At 44.3% G+C, this 21,679-nt stretch overlaps 1 protein-coding gene and 1 long non-coding RNA gene across 5 annotated transcripts in view; one reads left to right on the plus strand and one right to left on the minus strand.

Moving 5' to 3' along the window:
- The window catches only part of LOC128335075 (uncharacterized), a 53,007-nt gene extending 36,822 nt beyond the window's left edge, over window positions 1-16,185 (minus strand). For both annotated transcript variants that reach the window (XR_008311498.1, XR_008311497.1), the window contains exons 1-2: window positions 15,999-16,185; window positions 12,816-12,930 (exon numbers count right to left, since the gene is read on the minus strand). This is a non-coding gene — a long non-coding RNA (uncharacterized LOC128335075). The remainder of the gene's footprint in view (window positions 1-12,815; window positions 12,931-15,998) is intronic.
- IL16 (interleukin 16) overlaps window positions 5,470-21,679 on the plus strand; it is a 42,666-nt gene continuing 26,456 nt past the window's right edge. For 2 of the 3 annotated variants that reach the window (XM_053272862.1, XM_053272863.1), the window contains exons 1-3: window positions 16,344-16,540; window positions 18,289-18,340; window positions 21,111-21,221. In XM_053272862.1, coding sequence (XP_053128837.1) covers window positions 16,512-16,540; window positions 18,289-18,340; window positions 21,111-21,221 — 192 coding nt within the window. In that variant the 5' untranslated portion in view covers window positions 16,344-16,511. Of the gene's footprint in view, window positions 5,812-12,847; window positions 12,985-14,255; window positions 14,389-16,343; window positions 16,541-18,200; window positions 18,341-21,110; window positions 21,222-21,679 lie in introns of those variants that run through there. The other variant, XM_053272864.1, reaches the window with a different exon arrangement.

Raw genomic sequence — 21,679 nt, forward strand, 5'->3', positions numbered from 1 at the left:
CCACTGCAAGGATGCTCAGCCTCGGGTTGCCAGATGTGGCTGAACGACAACTCCCATCATCCCCAGCCATAATGCATGGTGGGAGTTGTAGTCCAACGCCATCTCAGCACCCAAGGGTGGGAACTCCTGGTCTGGAGCACATGAAGGGCCTAGCAAATCCCCTCTTGGCTTGTGGTCTTCCTTGCCTCGTTTCTTCTCGCTGGGTCTCGTTCCACCCCTTCTTCTGCAGCAGGGATTTGCACTTTATTACTCCTGAATGCATTCCAAGGAGGCGGAGGCTTATTAGGAGGCTTCCAGTTCCTTTCTTCACCTACTGAGATGCTCTTTAAAGCGAACAGATTGTGCATGCCACGAGGGAAGCAGCAGGAGCGGTTTTCAACACCAGGTTAGTCTCTGCTGTAATTGCTTCTGTTGAGGCCGTTGCTGCAGCTTTGATTTACGAGTGGGTTCGTCCGCTTCCTTTCTGCTGTCCAATAATCCCTTTTCACCAAGGATGAAGAGATGCTCGGTGACTTGGGGTTTCCAGAGGAGCCGCAGAGTATTTTGATGACGGACTGAGCATGTGTGTGGGATCAGATTTTATAAACTAGGCTCAGTTCCATTTATTTGGTTCCTCTCTCTTGTTTCCCAAACATTTATCCACTGTGCACACAAGAGAGAATCCAAGCCTGCATGCGTGTGTACATGCTGCATTTCTATGGGTATCTCATATTTCAGTTTTTTTCAGTCGTCGTCGTCTTCTTTTTTTTAAGTGGGCGACCTTTAGCCCTCACATGATTGTGACAATAAGTGTGTCGACCATACTCAGTAAATAGGCCTAGCATCATTGCAGCTGGGGATGATGGGAGTTGTAGTTCACTGTTGTGGTGCCACCACAGAAAAGGCCCTGCCTCTAGTTACTGTCAACCATAATTAAAGGTTGCCAGGAGCTCAAAGTCCCCACACAGGAGAATGCCCACTGTCCCTCTGTATGAGTTGCAGCTCTGGCCTTGCAAGCAGCCTCTGTTGGGCAGCAACTAATTAGGTCTCAACTGCACTTCAGGTATTATGATGAGAGTATTTGATCAATGCTGGTAACAGAAATGCAACAGAATTACCTGCCCTCCTAGGAATCTGTCCCTGTGTTTCTGCAGGAGTCACTGCACTGAGCTTACTTACTTCCAACTAATAGGCCATTGGGAGAAGAGACCCTAAGTAGCACAAAGAGCGGGTTTCTTAGAAAGCACGTATTTCTGTCTTACCCTTAAAACACTTTAAAATTAATCCTCCAAAGGTACTGAAACCTACCTCCTATTTTAATTCAGGGGGAAAAATGTGTGTCTATCAAAAGTTTGGGGAAGTATCTGTAGCAATGATACTACCGTTTGTTCTTCCTCCAAAGTTAGGAATATTCATGTTTAAGAATCCCTTTCTGTTGCAGCGCTAAAGTGAAGGCTGAAGGGAGCTTAAGGGAAAATGCATGCATTTCCCTTCAGCCGTGCCTTCCTGCCCATGGTCAAGAAAATCCACTTTTGCTAAGCCACTTACAAATCAAACATGCAGGGCACGGGACCTAAGTGTAACTATGTGATTTGAACAGCAAATGACTTTGACCACACACACACACACCTCTCCTCTCAGTTACAGAATGTGGACATAAAACCTACATCTCCTTTTCAGTTTGCCAAGTTGCATTAATTAATCTGCGTTTGACACCGCATATATGCTGAACAGGAAATAGAGTTGCCAACCCTCCAGGCTTGGCTCGGGTCTCCAGAAATGAGCACCAATCTACAGTGACTCTTGAAAGCAAGAGGAGAGCTGGTCTGGTGGTAGCAAGCATGACTTGTCCCCATAGCTAAGCAGGGTCTGCCCTGGTTGCATTTGAATGGGAGACCACATGTGAGCACTGTAAGATATTCTCCTCTTAGGGGATGGAGCCGCTCTGGAAGAGCATCTAGGTTCCAAGTTCCCTCCCTGGCAGCATCTCCAGATAAGGTTGGGGGAGATTCCTGCCTGCCACCTTGGAGAAGCCGCTGCCAATCTGTGTAGACAATACTGAGCTAGATGGACCAATGGGCTGACTCAGTATATAGCAGCTTCCTGTGTTCTGTGTTCCAAGCCTGGAGATTTCAGTGATGTCTCCACAGCTCAGTGGCAGAGCGTCTGCTTTGCATGCAGGAAATCCCACGTTCCAGCCCTGCCTGAAACCTTGGAGAGCCGCTGCCAGTCAGTGTAGGCAATACTTAGCTAGATGGAGCAATGGTCTGACTCGGTATAAAGTGGCTTCCTATGTTCCCATATTGTAAAAAAATATTGGAACAAACATACTGGAAAAATAATAGCTTCCGTCAGTGCTGGCAACCCTAAGGAAAGTTGCCGGCCTTCCAGGATTGGACTGTAGTCTCCAGGAACCAGGTGGATCTTGAAAGCAATGCTGGAGATTTTAATGGCTTGATATTGTGAAAAATATTGGGGGCAGTGTTCCCTCGAAGGTGTGCGCGTGTCTGTGTGCTCACACAGTTTTTGATGTCCGCTCAATTAATTTTAGATCCCACTCAGGTTTAATCAGGAGGGCCCCACTCTGAAAGCACGAGCGTGCACACTGCCTTGATGCTGCTGCCAAGAACAAAACTCATTCTGCACACAGATGAAAAATAATAATAATAGAGAAAACACTGATTGGGGGAGGGGGGGTTGCTTTAGCCAGAATTGGCAACCCTAACAGGGAATATCTATTCCTACTGATAACATGCAATCTTTTTAAATTGTTTTATGTGCGGGCATGTGCTATTTATTTTCAAGTTTATGGTTTTTTGGATTTTCTTAGCCATTTTAAGTTTAATACTTAAATTGTAATTTATTGTAATTGTAATGCATCTTAATGTATTGTAATGCATCATTAATTGTATTGTAATGCATCTTAAGAATCTACCTATATAACATGTCCACAGCCTTTTTGTTTTTGTTTTTAAAGTTTGCTCATCGGAGTTGGAGGAGGACAGTAATTAATAATAATAATAAATAAATAGATAGATAGATAGATAGATAGATAGATAGATAGATAATAGCAACCTTGAGGTTATCCAGAATGTAGGATTGCTACAGAACTGTCTGAATATGGTATCTTAAAATAGTTTCTTTAAACCTCTATCACAGTGGGTGTTTTGTTTTTAAAAACCCATAACCATACATGTCATCAGGAGCCCAGCACAACCAGTATCCCTGATGGTGTGTATAGTGCCTCTGTGTCTACAATTGTACATTTTTTAGAATAATAAAACGTTGGAGCTGAAAGGGGCCTGGGAGGTCTTCTAGTCCAACTGCCTGCCTAGTGTAGAAACTGCGACAGTCTCCGTGGCAGCCGGACAGCTTCCATTTAAAAACCTCCAGTGAAGAAGAGCTCACCACTGCATGGGGCAGGCCGTTCCCTTCTCAAGCAACTCCCGCTTGTAACCCTGGAGAGGTCACTGCCAGTCTGGGTAGACAGTACTGAGCTAGATGGATACATGGTCTGACTCGGTAGAAGGCAGCTTGCTATGTTCCTCTATTGCAGGGATTCTCAATGTTGGATCCACAGATGTTATTGGACTTCAACTCCCATAATTCCAGGCCCAGTGGCCTTTGGCTGGGGATTATGGGAGTTGAAGTCCAATAACATCTGGGGACCCAACACTGAGAATCCCTGCTCTATTGGGTGCCCTTCTCTGAACCTGTTCCAGTTTCCTTCTTTCTTGGAGTGCAGGGCCAATATCTGAACACGGTGTTCCACGTAAGGTCTGGCCAGCATAGAACAGAGTGGGATGATTCCGTCCTGTGATCTAGACCAGGGGTTCTCAACATTGGGTCCCCAGATATTATTGAACTTCAACTCCCATAATTCCCAACCAAAGGCCACTGGGGCTGGGGATGATGGGAGTTGAAGTCCAATAACATCTGGGGACCCAATGTTGAGAATCCCTGATCTAGACACTATGCTTCTGTTCAGGTGGCCTAAGACTGCACCAGCTTTGCAACATTTGCCCCAATGGCAATGGTTTGGTTGCTCCAGGGTGCCATTTTCAGCATGAAAATGGCACAGAGATAAAGGGTAACCCCACCTCAGCATGCTCCCAAACTGAGTTGCATCCCCATGCTGCTACAACTCACAAGTAAAGTTAAGCATCTATCTACACATGACATTGACTGGTTCGAAATCAACACATGGCAATTGCATCATGATTGCGACCCCTTCCCTTCCCAGCCATTCGCCCACTGAAATCCACTTGCCCCTCCTGCTCAGGTTGGCTTTGTCCTCAAGATGCAAACGTCAAGGATACCTGTACGCCAAATGCTGGAAAACACTTGGCATGTTTAGTTATATAATGCACTGACCAAATCCAGTTGACAAAGACTGTAGCTCAGTGGCAGAGCTCAGTGTTCTGCATGCAGAGTACCCCAATATCAGTCCCTGGCTGGGAAAGACTGCTGCATGAAACCCTGGAAACTGCTGCCAGTCAGTGTGGACAATGATGCGTGGGATGGTCCAAGGGTCTGACCCAGCAGAAGGCAGCTTCCTATAGTAGGAATGGCAATAGTTCAGTGGAAGAGCACCTGCTTGCTTGCATGCAAAAGGTCCCAGGTCAGGGGCACAGCAAGGTTGGTCTTAACACCCACATCAGTTTCGGAGGATGAATACAACTGAAGGAAGCCCGGGCGGGTGTGCGGCTGGGGGAGTCATTCATGTGACTTGCCTCTGTGGGGCTCCCCAAGGCAGTGGACCCCCAGACAACTGTCTCCCCTTGCCCTACGATAGTTACGCCCCTGTTCCAGGTTCAATCCCTAGCAGCATCTCCAGGAAGGGCTGGGAAAAGCTCCTGCCTGAAACCTTGGAGAGCGGCTGCTGGCTCGATATAGTATAAGGCAGTTAATGGCGCAGCGGGGAAATGACTTGCCTAGCAAGCAAGAGGTTGCTGGTTCGAATCCCCACTGGTATGTTTCCCAGACTATGGGAAACGCCTATATCGGACAGCAGCGATATAGGAAGATGCTGAAAGGCATCATCTCAGACTGCGTGGGAGGAGGCAATGGTCAACCCCTCCTGTATTCTACCAAAGACAACCACAGGGCTCTGTGGGCCCCAGGAATCAACACCAACTTGATGACACATTTTACCTTTTACGTTTATGAAACTGGAGAGGGCTGATACCATTCCCCCGCCCCCCGCAAGTTTTCCACAATGCCCATGAGTAGAGAATGCAAAAATACAAGATACAGGTGAAGCAGAATCATGCCTAACACTTCCTTAAAAAAATAATAATAATAAAACATCCCATGAGATCTCACATTGCTATTCCTGAACTGAAAGCCTGTGTCCTGATCACGATTTTTTCAGAGTTGCGTTATTTTGGAGAGGTGATGAGAAGTAAAGTAAGAGCATGCTTCAGACTGGGTTCTCCCCCCCTCCCCTTCTCTTCCGGCAGGATATTTCGCTGCAATAATTGAGGGAAATCATGGCTAATTAACAGCGACAGGTCTCCGAGGATGGAGCGACAGAGCAGCGCGAAGAGTAGAAAGACCAAGACGTTGCGCTCCATTTCGCGGTCCCTTATCCTTTGCAATGGGAAGAACAGCGACGACGGATCGAGCCCCGACGAGAAGTACCCCAACGCTTTCGAGACGCAGGCCAGCTGGGGCCAAGAGGAATCCGGTCCCTGTGCCCGGCTACAATTAGCATGTGCATCGACAACCACTGACGGCCCACCTGATCCTCTTACGATCGCCAGCATGATGCAGCTGAGGGCTGCGGCCAGCGAAAACTGCAAGAATATGAGAAGGAAGTTCTTCATCAAGGTAGGGGGGTCAGTGACTGCCGACCGCTTCCAAAGGTTTGGGTAATCAAGGCTTCGGCAGCCAAATGCGGGTGGCCTCCTGGTGGGAGATCCGAAGAGCAAGCCCTCCGAGTCGGCACAAATAGCGTGCCGAGGGTATTACACTCCCACTGTGGGGCTGGTTCATCCGGCGTTCTCTCCATCAGGAGCACAGCAGGTGTGCCCTACCTGGCATGTGGCAAGAGACTCATTGCAATACAAAGCTGTCATTCTCATGCACACACGAAGCAGAGATGTCAAAAGCATTCCTCATAACATTCCCCTGCTAACTTGGCCTAGAGGCAGCTTTTAATGTGGTGATTCTCTTTATTTTGCAGGGGGAGAGTAACTGGCCCTATCCACCCCCCGCACTGCATCCCTCCAGTGACTGTTGCTGGTGTCTGACATATGTTTCTTTTTAGATTGTGAGCCCTTTAGGGACAGGGAGCCATCTTATTTATTTATTTCCTCTATGAAAACCGCTTTGGAAACTTTTGATGAAAGGCAGTATATAAATATTTGTTGTTGTTGTTATCTCAAGGCAGTGTGCACAACTGAAAGCAATAACAACAGTCCATAAACATCTGAACATGCTAACCCTGCTAACTTGGCAAAGAGGCACCTTTTAAAAGTGGTGATTCTCTTTATTTAGCAGGGGGAGAGCAACTGGCCCTCTCCACCCCCAGCACAGTACCTCCAGTGACGGCTGCTGGTGTCTATCTTGTGTTTCTTTTTAGATTGTGAACCCTTTGGGGACAGGGATCCATCTTATTATTTATTATTTCTCTGTGTAAACCGCCCTGAGCCATTTTTGGAAGGGCGGTATAGAAAACAAACAAACAAACAAAATGTGGGTTAACAATCATTCATCTGGAGGGAAATTCTGGGGAACAGGTCTTCAGCCTGTGCTAAATTTTAAACCACAGGTTTCCGTGGGGCTGCTGTTGCAACAGGGTGCCAGGCAGCGTTTCTTCTGGCGTGCGCATGTGCGTGCGCTCACACGGTTTTTTATACCCGTTCAGTTGATTTGGGATCCTGCTCAGGTTTAATCAGGAAGGTCCCACTCTGAATATATATATATGGGCACACACTGCCTTGATACTGCCACCCAGAAGCAAATTCATTCCACACATGCAGTTGAAAAAAAAACTAGAGAGAACGCTGGTTCCAGGAGATGCAGAATGCAGACAGAGAGTAGTTTTCTGATAGAGGTGAACATGGTATGGCACAGCGCACAGGCAAGGCATGGTTGCTGACAGTATGCACATCAGCAAAAAGGAGACCACGTCTCAAGATGTTATGGAATTTGCAGTCCTTTAATTACTTGTAGATATTATATGCCCAATGCGTTTCAGCCACAAGGCTTTCTTCCATAGTAATGGATGGAAGTTTACTAGCAGTAAACTTTCAACAGAGATCTCTGTTGGAGGAACAGGGAGCCATCTTTATTTATTTATATCTATGTAAACTGCTTTGGGAACTTTTGTTGCAAAGCGGTATATGAATATTCGTCGTATTCATATTCTTGTAAGGTGACAGTAAGTACATAACTGCCCCTGAAGAAAGCCATGCAGCTGAAACATGTTGGTTTAATCTACAAATAATTAATATCTACAAATATCTACAAATAATTAAAGGACCTCATATTCCACAGCATCTTGAGACATGGAGATTAAAAAAAGATATCTTTTTGCTAATATCTTAGTAGATGCTTCCTGTTTTGCTGTAGTTTTCTGACCGTGTGCACAGCCACCTCCTGAAAGAGTTTAGGTGTGCCTAACTTGAACACTACAACTATGATTATTAATATACCGCTTTCTGACAAAAGTTCTCAAAGTGCTTTGCATTAAATAAATAAATAAATGAATGAATAAATAAATGATGGCCCCTTGTCTCCAAAGGGCTCACAATTTTCTTTAAAATAAGGTAGACACTAGTAACAGCCACTGGATGCTGTGCTGGGGTGGGACAGAGGCCAGGTGTTCTCCCACTGCTAAATATAAGAGAATCACCACTTTGAAAGATGCCTCTCTGCTCAGTTCTGCATGAGGTCAGACAGGAAAGCACTCACATTTTAAACTGCTAGGTGAAATTCCACATGAGAAATGTGAATTGGAAAGGAACATTGTGAAGTAATGTGAAAGTGGAATGGAAAAGTGTGAATTGGAACTGAACAATACTGCGTGATGTTATGAAATTGGAACGGGAAAGGGTGAACTGGAATTGAAAATTGAAAAATGCTGTGAAACTGGAATGAGAAAGTATGAATTGGAAGGGAATTGAAAATCCAAATGGCAAAAGGAGACATTTCAGCAAATGTCAAATATTAGCATTATTCATAGTGCTACATCCAATAGGCAGAATGCACGTTATACAGAACTCTTTTGCTGAGGAGCTCTGTCAGTTTCATCAAGCAGGAGACAACTATCTGTCTGTTTCCTGAGATAGAGAACAATGGAGTAGTGAGAATAATCGGGCAATTCCAAGGGTAACAGAATCAAGCATGTTTCCACTTGTTCAGTCACTGCAGCCATAAGCAAATCTTCAAGCTGATATATATACCCACCGGCAAGAGAATATATCCTACTATAAGAGCATTTTTACAAAATCCTTAAATAGTATAAATGATGTCTGAAACACGCAAAGTACATCTGTAGGAATCAGAATTTTGAACATCTTTTCTGATTCCATTACCAACAAATTTTGCACATTTCAGACACTATTTATAATAGTTTTTGTAAAAAATATAGTAGGGCATGATCTCCTGCCATTGGGTATATATAACAACTTGAAAATTTGCTTATGTGACTGTCATTGAAAAAGCGGTACCATGCTTGATTCTATTACCCTGGAACTGCCCAGTTCAGAGGTTTGCAGCAAAAACAAAGGCAACCCGCCGCGACTCAACCACCAACCAGACTCTTTTTTTAAATTCTCAAAGGTCCCATTTTCATATAGTTTCTTCTTCTTGGCCCCAGAATTTTCACCCCATTTCCATTCAGGCCGAATATTTGCACACGCTGTTTGCTCTTCCGGTTTCTTTTTTTTAAAAGAGTAAATGGAGCAAAGCAAACTAGCTGGGGAACTGTCAGGCAGCTTGCTAACTTGCTAAAGTCCAAAATCTTTCCCTGAAGGGCGGGGGGGGGAACCTCTCTCTGGCAGGAATGTAGGTTGTTCCTAAGAGGCCATCAACTGCAAAATCTCATAACGGAGGAACAAACATATTCTAGTTTTCAGTCACTGCCACGGTTATGTTTACTTCAAACAACATCTGGAACAAGCTGTTTCACTTTGAAAAGCCCAATGAACAAGTAAATGGAAATCATTTGGTGAAAAAACAAATTCTGATTAGCCGAATCCAACAGCGGAATATATAGAATAAGACCCTCCTGTGTTCCTTTATGGCAGGTCTTGACAAATCTTCTTTGGATCTAAGAGCCAGCCGAAAAATTTAGGAGCCAGGCAATATGCATTTGACAAAGTGACTGGACTTAGTAATGGATATTGTTGAGGGTAAATCAGCTTCTCTTTAATCAACTTTATGACAAAAAAACTTAGGGCAGAAACAGAAACTGCCTGGGACAAAGAAAGCTTTTACTACATAACTCTACCTCTGAATATCCTAGTCTGGGCACCACAGTTAAATTTCTAGATGCCAGGACTCCCTGGCGCCTGGGATTTGTCATGCCCCAGTTTATATAGTTGATATCTATCTTGTCAATCTCTGAACACAATAGACTCAGCCAGGGAAGGGCTATAAAATACAAGCAAAGCAACAGAGACAATTCCCACAGATAAAAAGAGGGACATTCCTATGGCCAAATAGCAGCCCTACTTTCACCCCACTACCTGAACCTCAAAAGGGTATTTAGAAAGAAGTTTATAAAATAGTGCGTGGTGTTGGCAAAGGTGAATTGAGAGACATTTCTTCTCCCTGTCTTGCAATAGTAGTGCAAAGGAGCCCCACTGAGAATTACGTCATGTGTACACGCAGGTATCCATGCACATGTACATGTTTTGTGTGTGAATGATTGCACAGATGTTTATTTTAAAACTGAACTTGGGTACAGGCCCTCCCAGATGCAGCGTACAGATAAGAAGTGTACTGCTGTATCTCTGTTCAGTATAATATGCAACGGTTCCCATGTACATGAGTAAACCGTACACAGATTGTGCATGCATTGAACATAAATTGAGAATTGAGATGGAGAAAACGAACTTCTCCGTGCTAACGGAGCAAAGAGGCATCTTTTAAAGAGGCGGTTCTCTTATATTTTGCAGAAGGGGAGCAAGTGGGCCTACTCAACTCCAGCGTAGCATCTCTCCACTGGTTACTGCCGGTGTCTACCTTATATTTCCTTTTAGACTGAGCCCTTTGAGGACAGGAAACCTTCTTATTTATTTGTGTGTGTTTTTCTAGTCAGACAGACAGCCAACATTTATTACGCTCTCTTGATCAGCATATTTTCCTATGCAAACCACTTTGAGGACTATTGCTGGAAAGTGGTGTAATGTATATAAATATTTGTAGTAGCAGTAGTAGGGTCAGATAATTACAAGGAAAGGTAGGAGATTCAGGACAGATCAAATAAAGTACAATACTTCTTGATACTGAGTGCAATTAACTTCTTGTATTATTATTGTAGGGGTTTTGAAACAAGGATCCCTAGAAGTGGTTGGACTGCAACTCCTATCAAACTCAGCCAGAATGGCCTGGGGATGATGGGAGTTGTGGTTTAGGGATGTGCAGAACCAGTCTGATAATGAATCGGTCTGCTGCGAACCGAACTGGTTCGATCACAAACCACTTTGAACCGGCTGAAGCCTGTTTGTCAACCTGACTGGCTCAGCTGGTGAGTTTGACCGAACTGGTTTGGGGACCCATGGTTCAGTCCGAATTTGGGTTGAATTCAGACCAAACCATGACAAATGGTCCATGCACACCCCTACTGCAGTCCAACAATATCTGGAGGCCTAAGACTGAGAACCCCTGACGTAGTCTATAGCTTTAAAGCAGCAAATTCCCAAACTATGTGCCAAGAGAGAACTGCTAGCATACCACAAGAAATGAAGCATTATACTTTTAACTATTTCATTAAATTATAAAGTGACATTTTACATGTTAAAATTCACACAGTTACAAAATGCTAAGAACGATAAGGGAGGGGCCTCAGTGCAGTGGTGGAACACTTTATTTCAGAGATTGTGAAACTTGTTTCAGTTTCAGAATTGCTGACTTAAGGAATCGACTATCACAGGATGTGGCGATGGTTAGGTGGCTTTAAAAAAGGATTAGATTTAGGAAGGAGGAGAGATCTAGTCATGATCAGAGAAGAGCTGGTCTTGTGGTAGCAAGCATAAATGGTCCCCTTTGCTAAGCAGGGACCACCCAGATCTGCATTTGAATGGGAGTCTACATGTGTGAGCACCGTAAGATATTCTCTTTAGGAGATGGAGCCATAGTTCAGAGGAAGAGCATCTGCATGCTTGCGTGCAGAAAATTCCAGGTTCTCTCCCTAGCTAACTCCAAGACAGGATGCTCAGCCCTATGTTTTGTAGAACCTCCATATCCAGAGCCAGTATACCTAGAAATAACAGTTGCTGGCAAGCAACAGCATGATTCCTAATTGTACAAGCGTACAATAAATAAGCAGGATGAAAATGTGTCCACATATGCACCCATAGAAGAGTGATACTTGTGCTGCAAATCCACCCTTCCCCACTCTCACCTCTACATACAATAATCAATGCATGGAAGTCCAGCTGAATATCAGAAAAGTTATGATTAGATTATGACTTGCTGCCGCAAGATGTACTGACTGCCACTGAGTCAGACAACTTCAAAGAAGATCAGACTTATTCACGGAAGACAGGCTCTATCACTGGATATCAGCCATGATAGCTAAATGGAGCCTCCATGCTCAAGAGCAGTGTACCTCTGAAGTCTGGCTGCTGGGGAGCAACACTGGGAAAGGGATCTTCTTGTTGGCTTCTCAGAGGCATCTGATTGGGCATTGCGGAAACAGAATTCTGGCTTGAAGGACCTTTGGTGAGTTCCACCAGGTCTCCTCTTAAGTTCTTATCTGCTGAGATGCAGATTGAAAGACACCAATGGATCAGAAAATCTCTTGTAATTTGTACGAGAAGATAAAAACAAACAGGAGAGAAAGCACCACACCAGCTTAGACAGAAAGATAAAACAGGAATGGTGCAAGAAACGTATGTTTTGGACGGTATACAAATACTGTATGCCAAATAAGAAAGAAAGAAAGAAAGAAAGAAAGAAAGAAAGAAAGAAAGAAAGAAAGAAAGAAGGGGAGGAAGGGAACAAGGTAAGGCAGGAAGGGAAAGAAAGAAAGAAAGAAAGAAAGAAAGAAAGAAAGAAGGGGAGGAAGGGAACAAGGTAAGGCAGGAAGGGAAAGAAAGAAAGAAAGAAAGAAAGAAAGAAAGAAAGAAAGAAAGAAAGAAGGGGAGGAAGGGAACAAGGTAAGGCAGGAAGGGAAAGAAAGAAAGAAAGAAAGAAAGAAAGAAAGAAAGAAAGAAAGAAGGGGAGGAAGGGAACAAGGTAAGGCAGGAAGGGAAAGAAAGAAAGAAAGAAAGAAAGAAAGAAAGAAAGAAAGAAAGAAAGAAAGAAAGAAAGAAGGGGAGGAAGGGAACAAGGTAAGGCAGGAAGGGAAAGAAAGAAAGAAAGAAAGAAAGAAAGAAAGAAAGAAAGAAAGAAAGAAAGAAAGAAGGGGAGGAAGGGAACAAGGTAAGGCAGGAAGGGAAAGAAAGAAAGAAAGAAAGAAAGACAGATTTATGGAGGAAAACAAGTCCCAGCACATTTTGAGGTAGAAATTTCTTCAGGGCAAGAAATCTTCACGAATCAAAACACAAAGCTTCTCTCAAATGACTGACTTCAAAACACAAAGCCTCGCTTCTCTCAAACTACTGAATGTTTATGCTATTCAGCGTTTAGCCAGCCATATCGGAATTGGAAATCCTTACCTTAAATACGTCCCTTTGTTTCTCCAAACCAGGACAGCTGCATCTGGAAGCTCTGCATCGCCACAGGGAACGACAGCTTGGGAATCCAAGTCTCCAGGACTCCCAATTGCTCCGTCTTTGGGAAAGAATTCACAGTTAGCCAGGTGATTGACGGAGGAGCCGCTCAGAGGTATGCTACAGGTTTGCTTTGGAAGCTTCCCAGAGGCATATGGGCAGGGCGGGGGGACACATGGGATGCAGGATGCTGGATTTTTGCTATTAACTCCGGGGTGACACCCCTTGAACCAGGGGTTCTCAAACTTGGGTCCCTAGGCATTGCTGAACTACTGCAAATAGGTGTGTATATATAGAGAGAGAGAGAGACACTGATCAACAACCGCTTATCAGCAAAAGTTCTCAAACTGATATTCATAGAAATAAATAAATAAATAAATAAATAAGATGCCTCCTGTCCCCTAAGAGCTCACAAGATTTAAAAAAGAAAAAGAAAAAGCACAAGCTATGCAGCACAGGGTTTGATAGGGACAGTTGTTCTCTCCCGAAATATAAGAGAACCAGCACTTTTAAAGTCACCTTATGTGGCGCAGCAGGGAAATGCTTGACTAACAAGCAGAAGGTTGCCGGTTCAAATCCCCACTGGTACTATATCGGGCAGCAGCGATATAGGAAGGTGCTGAAAGGCATCATCTCACACTGCATGGGAGGAGGCAACGGTAAACCCCTCCTGTATTCTGCCAAAGAAAGCCACATGGCTCTGTGGTCACCAGGAGTCGAAATCAACTTGACAGCACACTTTACCTTCTTTATCACCTTTTAAAGGTCTCAAGTTTAGGTGTCAATAACCCCTGCTAACTTGCTAACCCCCTGCTATTGACAATAAGGTGTCAATAACCCCTGCTAACTTGGCAAAGAGGCACCTTTTAAGTGGTGATTCTCTTTTATTTAGCAGGGGGAGAGTAACTGGCCCTATCCACCCCCAGCACAGTACCTCCAGTGACTGTTGCTGGTGTCTATCTTATGTTTCTTTTTAGATTGTGAGCCCTTTGGGGACAGGGGTCCATCTTATTTACTTATTATTTCTCTGTGAAAACTGCCCTGAGCTATTTTTGGAAGGGCAGTATAGAAATCGAATGAATAAATAAATAAATAAGGTTGAAAACCTCTTCCCTGAACTAATCCAGTATGTGCCCTTGACCCTACTGAGACACCAGCATTTTTCAACCAGAAGTTGGCAATGAACATCTCACATAAATGACCTAGCCAGGAAGGTGGAGGGCAATCTTTAGGTGGGAAGGAACCATCCTCACCTATATAGCTTCTGAATCCAAAAGTGACTAGAATGGCATGGGAAGGACAAACATTTACCATGCAACTGAAATAATTCCTAAGGGCTAGCTCATACCTTAAATATTGCCTCTCTCTCTGCTTTTGCTTTTGCAGGGATGGTCGACTAAGTCCTGGTGATGAACTTTTAACTGTCAATGGACAACCTCTGAAAGAGCTCTCCAGCAAAGAGGCGGAATCGCTCATTCAATCAGCAAAAGGCTTGGTGAATTTAGTAATTGCCAACAAGGTAAGTTGAAGGACGTAGTATGTCATAACACACTCCCATTTTTAGCTTGAGAAAGATCTAAGCTCGCCATCTCGTTTTCCTAATAGGGTTCTGGGCCTTTAAGAGCTCTGGGACAGGCAGGAACTCAAGAGGTGCAGTTTTCCTGAGCATGGCACCTCTACAATGAGGAAAGCTATACCAGTTGGATTTGTCTCTCCTACAACTTTTTTTTTAAAGCTTCTTGAAGAAGCCCTGCTTAAAAAAAATGAGGAGGTATATTAAGGTTACCTTTTCTAAGCATTCAATAGGGGACCTTGCCCAGAAAGACCAACAACTGTATTAAAACTACTCCCCCTGCTGGAGAAAAAAGTGGTCACTATGTAAAAGCAATTCTTTGTGACAATAACGTGAGATTTCAAGAACGGAGTTCTCGTAGCTTGCAAAAAACAAATGAACCACCATTTAAAACAATCAGCTTAAAAGTATATAAAAACAAATTTAAAACCAGTTTAAAACCTGTTAAAAAACATGTAAGAACAATTTTAAAACCTTGGAAGGCCAGGCCAAAGAAATACGTTTGCAGAGTTCTCTTGAAGGTCAACAATGAGCCCAAACTACGAATTTCTGCCAGGAACGCATCCCACAGCCCAGGAGCAGCTGCAGAGAAGGCCCAGTTCCAAGGTGCCACCAGACATACTGGAGGTAACCAAAGATGGACCTCTCTTTGCTCAAATTACACTTGCATGCGATTGCACCAGGAGTGACTGAACAAAGGGGAACAAATATCCCTGGGCCCCTGAAGTTGCCCTCCCCACAACTGGCTGACAGCTTGCTCTTTGCGCTCTGCTCAGTGTGATGAAGTGGTGAGGGTGCTGGACTAGGACTGGGGAGACCCGAGTTCAAATTCCTGTTCAGCCATGAAACTCACTGGGCGACCCAGGGCCAGTCACTTATCTCTCAGCCTAATCTACCTTACAGGGTTGTTGCGAGGATAGGAACATAGGAAGCTGCCATATACTGAGTCAGACCCTTGGTCCATCTTGCTCAGTATTGTCTCCACAGACTGGCAGTGGCTTCTCTAAGGTTGCAGGCAGGCAACTCTCTCAGCCCTATCTTGGAGATGCTGCCAGGAGGGAACTTGCAACCTAGATGCTCAGAACAGCTCCATCCCTTAAGGGGACTATCTTACAGTGCACACATATGTAGTCTCCCATTCAAATACAAACCAGGGCAGACCCTGCTTAGCTAAGGGGACAAGTCCTGCTTGCTACCACAAGACCAGCTCTCCTCCCATAGGATGGTAAACATAAATCTTGTGCACCTCACAGGAACAGAGGAATATAAATGTCAAAATACATTAAAATTAATAAAAAAAGCTCTCCAATGCAGAAGGTGAGAGAGGAAAGGACCAATTTAGACGTTTTTGTACCAGGGCCAACTCCAACCTCGTTATGCCTCTGCAATGTGCCCTTTAGAAATCCAGAAATTTCTGGGTTTCTGGAGTTAAATTCCGCCTTTATTTTCCAGCCCTCCAAATTCTCCCAAGCGTCTGCTGCACCTCTTGGTGGTCCTGGAAGGGAAGGGGAGGGTGTGTGTCTAACTGCACCTTTCTAAAAGTGGCAAATCAGTACCTTGCAGCCAGGAGGACAAGTGGGAGAAGAGAAGGGGAGAACTTCTTCCTTGCACCTCCTTCGGGGATGCTCACAAACTGCATTTTGCATTCCTTCTTCCCCATTAAGCTCTTTCCTTTGTCATCCTCCAAAATGCACACAAGCCGCTCCCAGCACCTCCCTGAGATTTACCCCCAGGAAGCAACTAGTTTTACCCCAGGTCTTCTAAACAGGCAGCCCTAGAGGCCAATACAAAAGGACGGACTGGACTGAGCGAGCCTATCAGAATGCCAGCCGCTCTATGCCCACCCCCTCGATGAGTGAGAAGACGTACTTTCTATGAATGACCACCAGAGGTCCCCACTGAGTGCACGGGCGCTCCATAAAGCTTTCACGCGTGAAAACGAGTTCAGGTGCTGCGCCAAATATTCTGGGTTTGTTCTCTTTCCTCCAGGAACCCTCCATTGGTCCTCGCAAAGAACAGCCTCCCAGCCGGGATGTGCAAAATGGCTCCATTCTACTGACAAAAGCCAAATGTCAGAGGACTCGCAGCAATTCTGCCAGTAAGTTTCTAAAGAAAAGCGGCTTAGAGAGTTGCGCCTTTATAGAGTGCTGTGGAATGTTGGAACGCGCTGCGTGCCTTTGGTTATCGTGCTAATAATCCTTACAAAGAATCCTGTAAAGTGAGGCAGCGTTATTTTATTCATTGCATCCTATATCCCACCCTTTCCCAAGATGTGCAGGGTGGCATTTATCTTTCTCTCCAGTTCCTCCTCACAGCAACCCTGTGAGGTAGGCCGAGAGGGGAGGTATGCTGCCCTGAATTTTGTAGAGGAAAGTCAAGATCAAAAATAGAATTGTTCTTATTCATGATTAATATTCATATTAATTTGAACATGCATTAATTAATAAATAATGAATTAATATTAATTCATATGGATATGAATTAAAATAATATTCCCCTGATAACTGAGCAAAGAGGCCCATTTTAAAAGTGGCAATTCTCTTTATTTAGCAGAGGGGAAGTGACTGGCCCTATCCATCCCCAGCACAGCATCCCTCCAGGGTCTGCTGCTGGTGTCTATCTTATGTTTCTTTTTTAGATTGTGAGCCCTTTGGGAACAGGGAGCCATTCTATTTATTTAGTTATATCTATGTAAACCACTTTGGGGACTTTTGTTTAGTATATAAATATTCATCGTATATACCTCTTAAAAACAAAACCCAAAAAAAGTTCCTTGCACCCAAAGGGCTCACAGCCTAATAGGAAACAGAAGGAATACACCAGCAACGTTCATTGGGAAGGATGCTATGCAGGAGCTATTCTCCCTCTGCTGAATATAATAGACTTAAAGGTGCTCCTTTGCCCAGTTAACAGAGTTCATTACTTTTTTAAAAATGTGCATAAAACAAAACTATATCCAGATGTCAATAGATTACAGAGTCATCATATGACATACAATAACAATAAATTAGATGTGTTGCATCAGATGCATATTTTAAAACATTTGTTTGTTTATGTTTATATAAACCTCTTCTTCCAAGGAGCCCAAAGCGGTGTTCATTGTTATGTTTGTCCTCACAACCATGTGAGGTAGGTAAGGCTGTGAGATAAGTGAGAAAGAGCCTTTACTTGTCCAATATACAGTATAGTATGAAACAGTTCCGGACAAAAATATTGAGTGTTTGTCTTCTTCCTTTTGTATAGTTAGCTGATGTGGACATCACTGCATAGTTATGCAGTTTGAGATCATTTTCTAGCAATGCCCATAATGAATTATTGCAGCCACAAATTATAGAATATCATCTGTTGCTGTTTGCATGTTGCGGACTTCCTTTAATAGCTGTGTGTCATGCAGAAGTTCAGCAGATGTTGCTCTTCCCTGTCACCATGCCTCCACACTTTGGAAGCTTATACCTGTTGAATTTCTGTCTGTCACATCACTGTTTATCTATAGCAGACAACACTCCCACGGCTTCAAAATGTAGATTTGGAGCAGTGTACTCCAGGGGTTCCCAAATCTGGGTCCCCAGATGCTGTTGGACTATGGCTCCCATCACCCACAGCTTTTGTGGCGGTGGATGATGGGAGTTGTAGTCCAACACATCTGGGTTGAAGTTTGAGAACCTCTGAGGCAATCAAAATGCTTGCAATGGTTTCTTGGCGTCACTTTGATCTCCCAGTGCTTGTCATGCGAAATGATGGTTCCATGCCTTTTACAGGTGTGAGTCCCTACTGGATAGGGGAAATTGACAGCCCCCTGGCAAAGAAGTCAGCCTCCCGATACAGACAGTCTCATTCTCTTTTCAGCAACAGGAAGTCGCTCTGTCAGCAGCTGGACAATTCGGCAGGAAGAGTCCCCGTAAGTGGAAAAGGAAATCCGTCCGACAGCATCAAAGCAGGGTTACGTTATGCAGTCTCAGTAAAGAACAAGAGACAGCTGGAGTACAGCTTTGAGGCCAGAGAGCTCTCTCCTCATTAACCCCTCATCTCAATTGAACATATGAAGCTGCCCTACAACAGGGCAGACCATGAGTCCAAATAGCCCAGGCATGCTGCCAATAGGTTTCTAGGTCCACAGCCCTGCACAACATTATTATTATTTTTTACATTTATATCCCGCTCTTCCTCCAAGGAGCCCAGAGCGGTGTACTACATACTTGAGTTTCTCTTTCACAACAACCCTGTGAAGTAGGTTAGGCTGAGAGAGAAGTGACTGGCCCAGAGTCACCCAGCAAGTCTCATGGCTGAATGGGGATTTGAACTCGGGTCTCCCCGGTCCTAGTCCAGCACTCTAGCCACTACACCACGCTGGCTCAGATCTGGCCCACGGGGACATTTTTGATGGCTCAGGTAGCCAGCAACAGCAGGAGCCCCATAATTTGGCATTTGTGTGGGGCTGGAACATTCAGGTGTCTACTGACTGAGCAACGACAGGGCTTGTTTTCTGGCCATTATCCTTGGTTAAAATTGAGGGCCCCTGTGGGGGGAAGGAAGGACCCACAACTAACTAGTAATTGCTTTAATATTTATCGTTATCATGCATGTCACTGCAACAATCAATGCACTGAAAATTGACTTCGCCCCCCCACATGCATCATCATGGTTCTTGTTGGCCCACTGGGATTTGAGTTGTGCACCCCTGTCCTAGGATCTTTGGACAGAAATTTCCCGGGACATGAAATTCTTACTGGCTGTGATGCTTCAAAGCATCCGTTCACAGAGAAGGCAGCTCTCTGCACCTCTGTGTAGTTTTTCTTAGAACCATCCTCCACCGAAGATGAATAGATCCTGGCACGTCTCTGCATTGGGTAGGATTGGATCATTCCACTATCCCCAACAGAGACACTCTGCAGAACCCTAGAGGAGGTTGTCCGTTGCTGCTCTGGACTGCCTTCTGTCCAAGAGGCACCCTGAATACAATGACATGCAGAGACAGGCTCTTCCGAGGGTGGGTTGGACTCTGGGAGTTAAATGTAATAGACATCTTCCATTTTAATTCAGAAGGAAAAAACTTGGCTCCGTTATAGAATGTTTGGGATGCACTGCTCTGGGGAGAGGGGAATGGGGCTGTACCTCAGTGACTGGGAACCTCTTTGGCATGCAGAAGCTCCTAGGTTCAATCTCCCAGGATGTTCAGATGGGACTGGGAAAGACTCCTGCCTGGAATCTCGGAGAAGCTGCTGCCAGTCAGTGTAGACCACCAGGGGTTTCTGGGGGCGATGGAAGTCACAGTTCAGCAACAACTGGGGAGCTAAGGTTGCCTACTGGTAAAGACAATTCTGAGCCCAGTATAAGGCGGCTTCCTATGTTCCAAAGAGGTTTTTCCTTTGCCAACCCAGTCAGCTGGAAATCAATCTTCTGCAAGCAAAGCATGGGTGCTACCACTGAACCTCCAAAGCTGTCATTAATTACTGGTCCAAAGGCAACTTTACCAAAGTGGAGCCAGTCTCAGTGTAGTCACTGGCTGGATGGGAGATCAGCTGAGTGCTCTTTTAAAGAAAGATGGAATACATATAGTTATTTAAAGCATTTCTTGCAGAACTTGCAAGAACTGGTTGGGTCACTGTGTAGAATGCCTTTGCAAGAGCTGAGTTGTTCGGCACGTTCACAGATCAAGATAAGCTTTGAAAGAGCTCAGCTGCAAGTTTGTTTGGATGCAAACTTACAAATAAGAAACATGGAACTCTGCTTTAATCTCTGTTGACTGCACATCACTGTTGTTATGCAGCTGTTAAGGGCGACCTAAGGCAGAAATCAAACAGGTGTAGTTCTCCCCAGCATGGAGATACAGTGGTTGGGAAAGCATTGCCTGCCAGTTTATATCTGTCTTGTAGGCATGATGGCTCTGTCCATTTAAAAAGTTGGCAGCCCTAATGATAGTACAAAGATAAATTATTTTAGTGTTTTCCTCTCCATACCACAAAACCATGGTGGCTTTTTAAAAAGGATATCATGGGAAGATAGGCCTGCCAGTAGCCATGATAGCTAAATGGAAACTCCATGTTCAGAGGCTGGATACCGCTGGGTAAAAAATACTAGAGAGGAATAGCAAGCTCTCACCTTACTGACCCTGGCTTCTGATCTTCCCAGAACCATCTGACTTCTTGCTGTTAGGAACAAAAAGCTGGACAACTTGGACATTAGTTATATCCTGCAAAGCAATTATGTTAGCATTCAAATGCTCCCACTAAATGTATGCTTCCAGCAGATATTTCAAGAGCTCTTTCGTCATCTCCAGAGATCTTGTTTCTCTCATATGTGGAATAAATCCTCTTTTTATTTGCCTGTAAATTCTCATCTCAGTGGACACGCTGCTGACCTCGGTTAAAACTTAGTGTGCTTATTTTAGTGATGTGCCAGGGATCTCAGTTCCTGCAAGAAACTTTGCTTAATCTCACACCTCCCTTTGTACCATTCCTGCCAATTTAGCTTGCTTTAATTGCCAATTAAGAGTGCTTAAGAAATGTCAGCCGTTGACACTTGTAGTTTGTAAGCCATAACAAAACAGTAAAGGGTGGTAGGTAAGATTCAACAAGAGTAGAGGCCTTGATTCAGCCTTGCATCCTCTACCCATTCAAGTGGTGCTGCTTTAATTCTTTCTTCCCTGTTGCTTTATGTTTAAATTGCAGCCCCTTTCCAGGTCTTCCCGATCACTCAGTACCGCACATCTGATTCACGCGTCCTGTGGCTTGCAGGCCTCTGTAATCTCCAATATCGTTTTAATGAAAGGTCAAGGGAAGGTGAGAGGCTTTTCTCTATCATGCTTTTTTATGTTCTTTAATAAAGCTAGCTGCCAGGTTTCCCAAGAGTTGCAAAGCGATAGAGTCCAAGATTGTAAAATAGTTGCATCATTTTAACACCTCCAGGAGCTGCTCTAAGAATCTGCACTTTTGACTTCTCAACAAATAACGGGGTAAATGACTCTTCTCCCCTGATGTATCCCATTGCATGAAGCAGAGTGAGGTGTCCTTCCGGCTTTTGGTGTCCCCAAGTGACAAGGTGGAGAGTCACCTTAGAACATAGCTTTGCACGTGAACTCTGACATCATCCAAAACCATGCAGTTGGTTCTCCAGAGAGAGAAAATTCTGGTCATCAGTTGATCTGTGCATTTCCTCTAGTACAAGGGAAAGCACCTATCCTATTATTTGGGCATATGTGAGTTTATTTTTGTTTGATTAGTTGGTTAAATGGTTAAAA

Source organism: Hemicordylus capensis, chromosome 10 (assembly GCF_027244095.1).
Source record: "Hemicordylus capensis ecotype Gifberg chromosome 10, rHemCap1.1.pri, whole genome shotgun sequence".
In the NCBI taxonomy this organism is placed as follows: Eukaryota; Metazoa; Chordata; class Lepidosauria; order Squamata; family Cordylidae; genus Hemicordylus; species Hemicordylus capensis.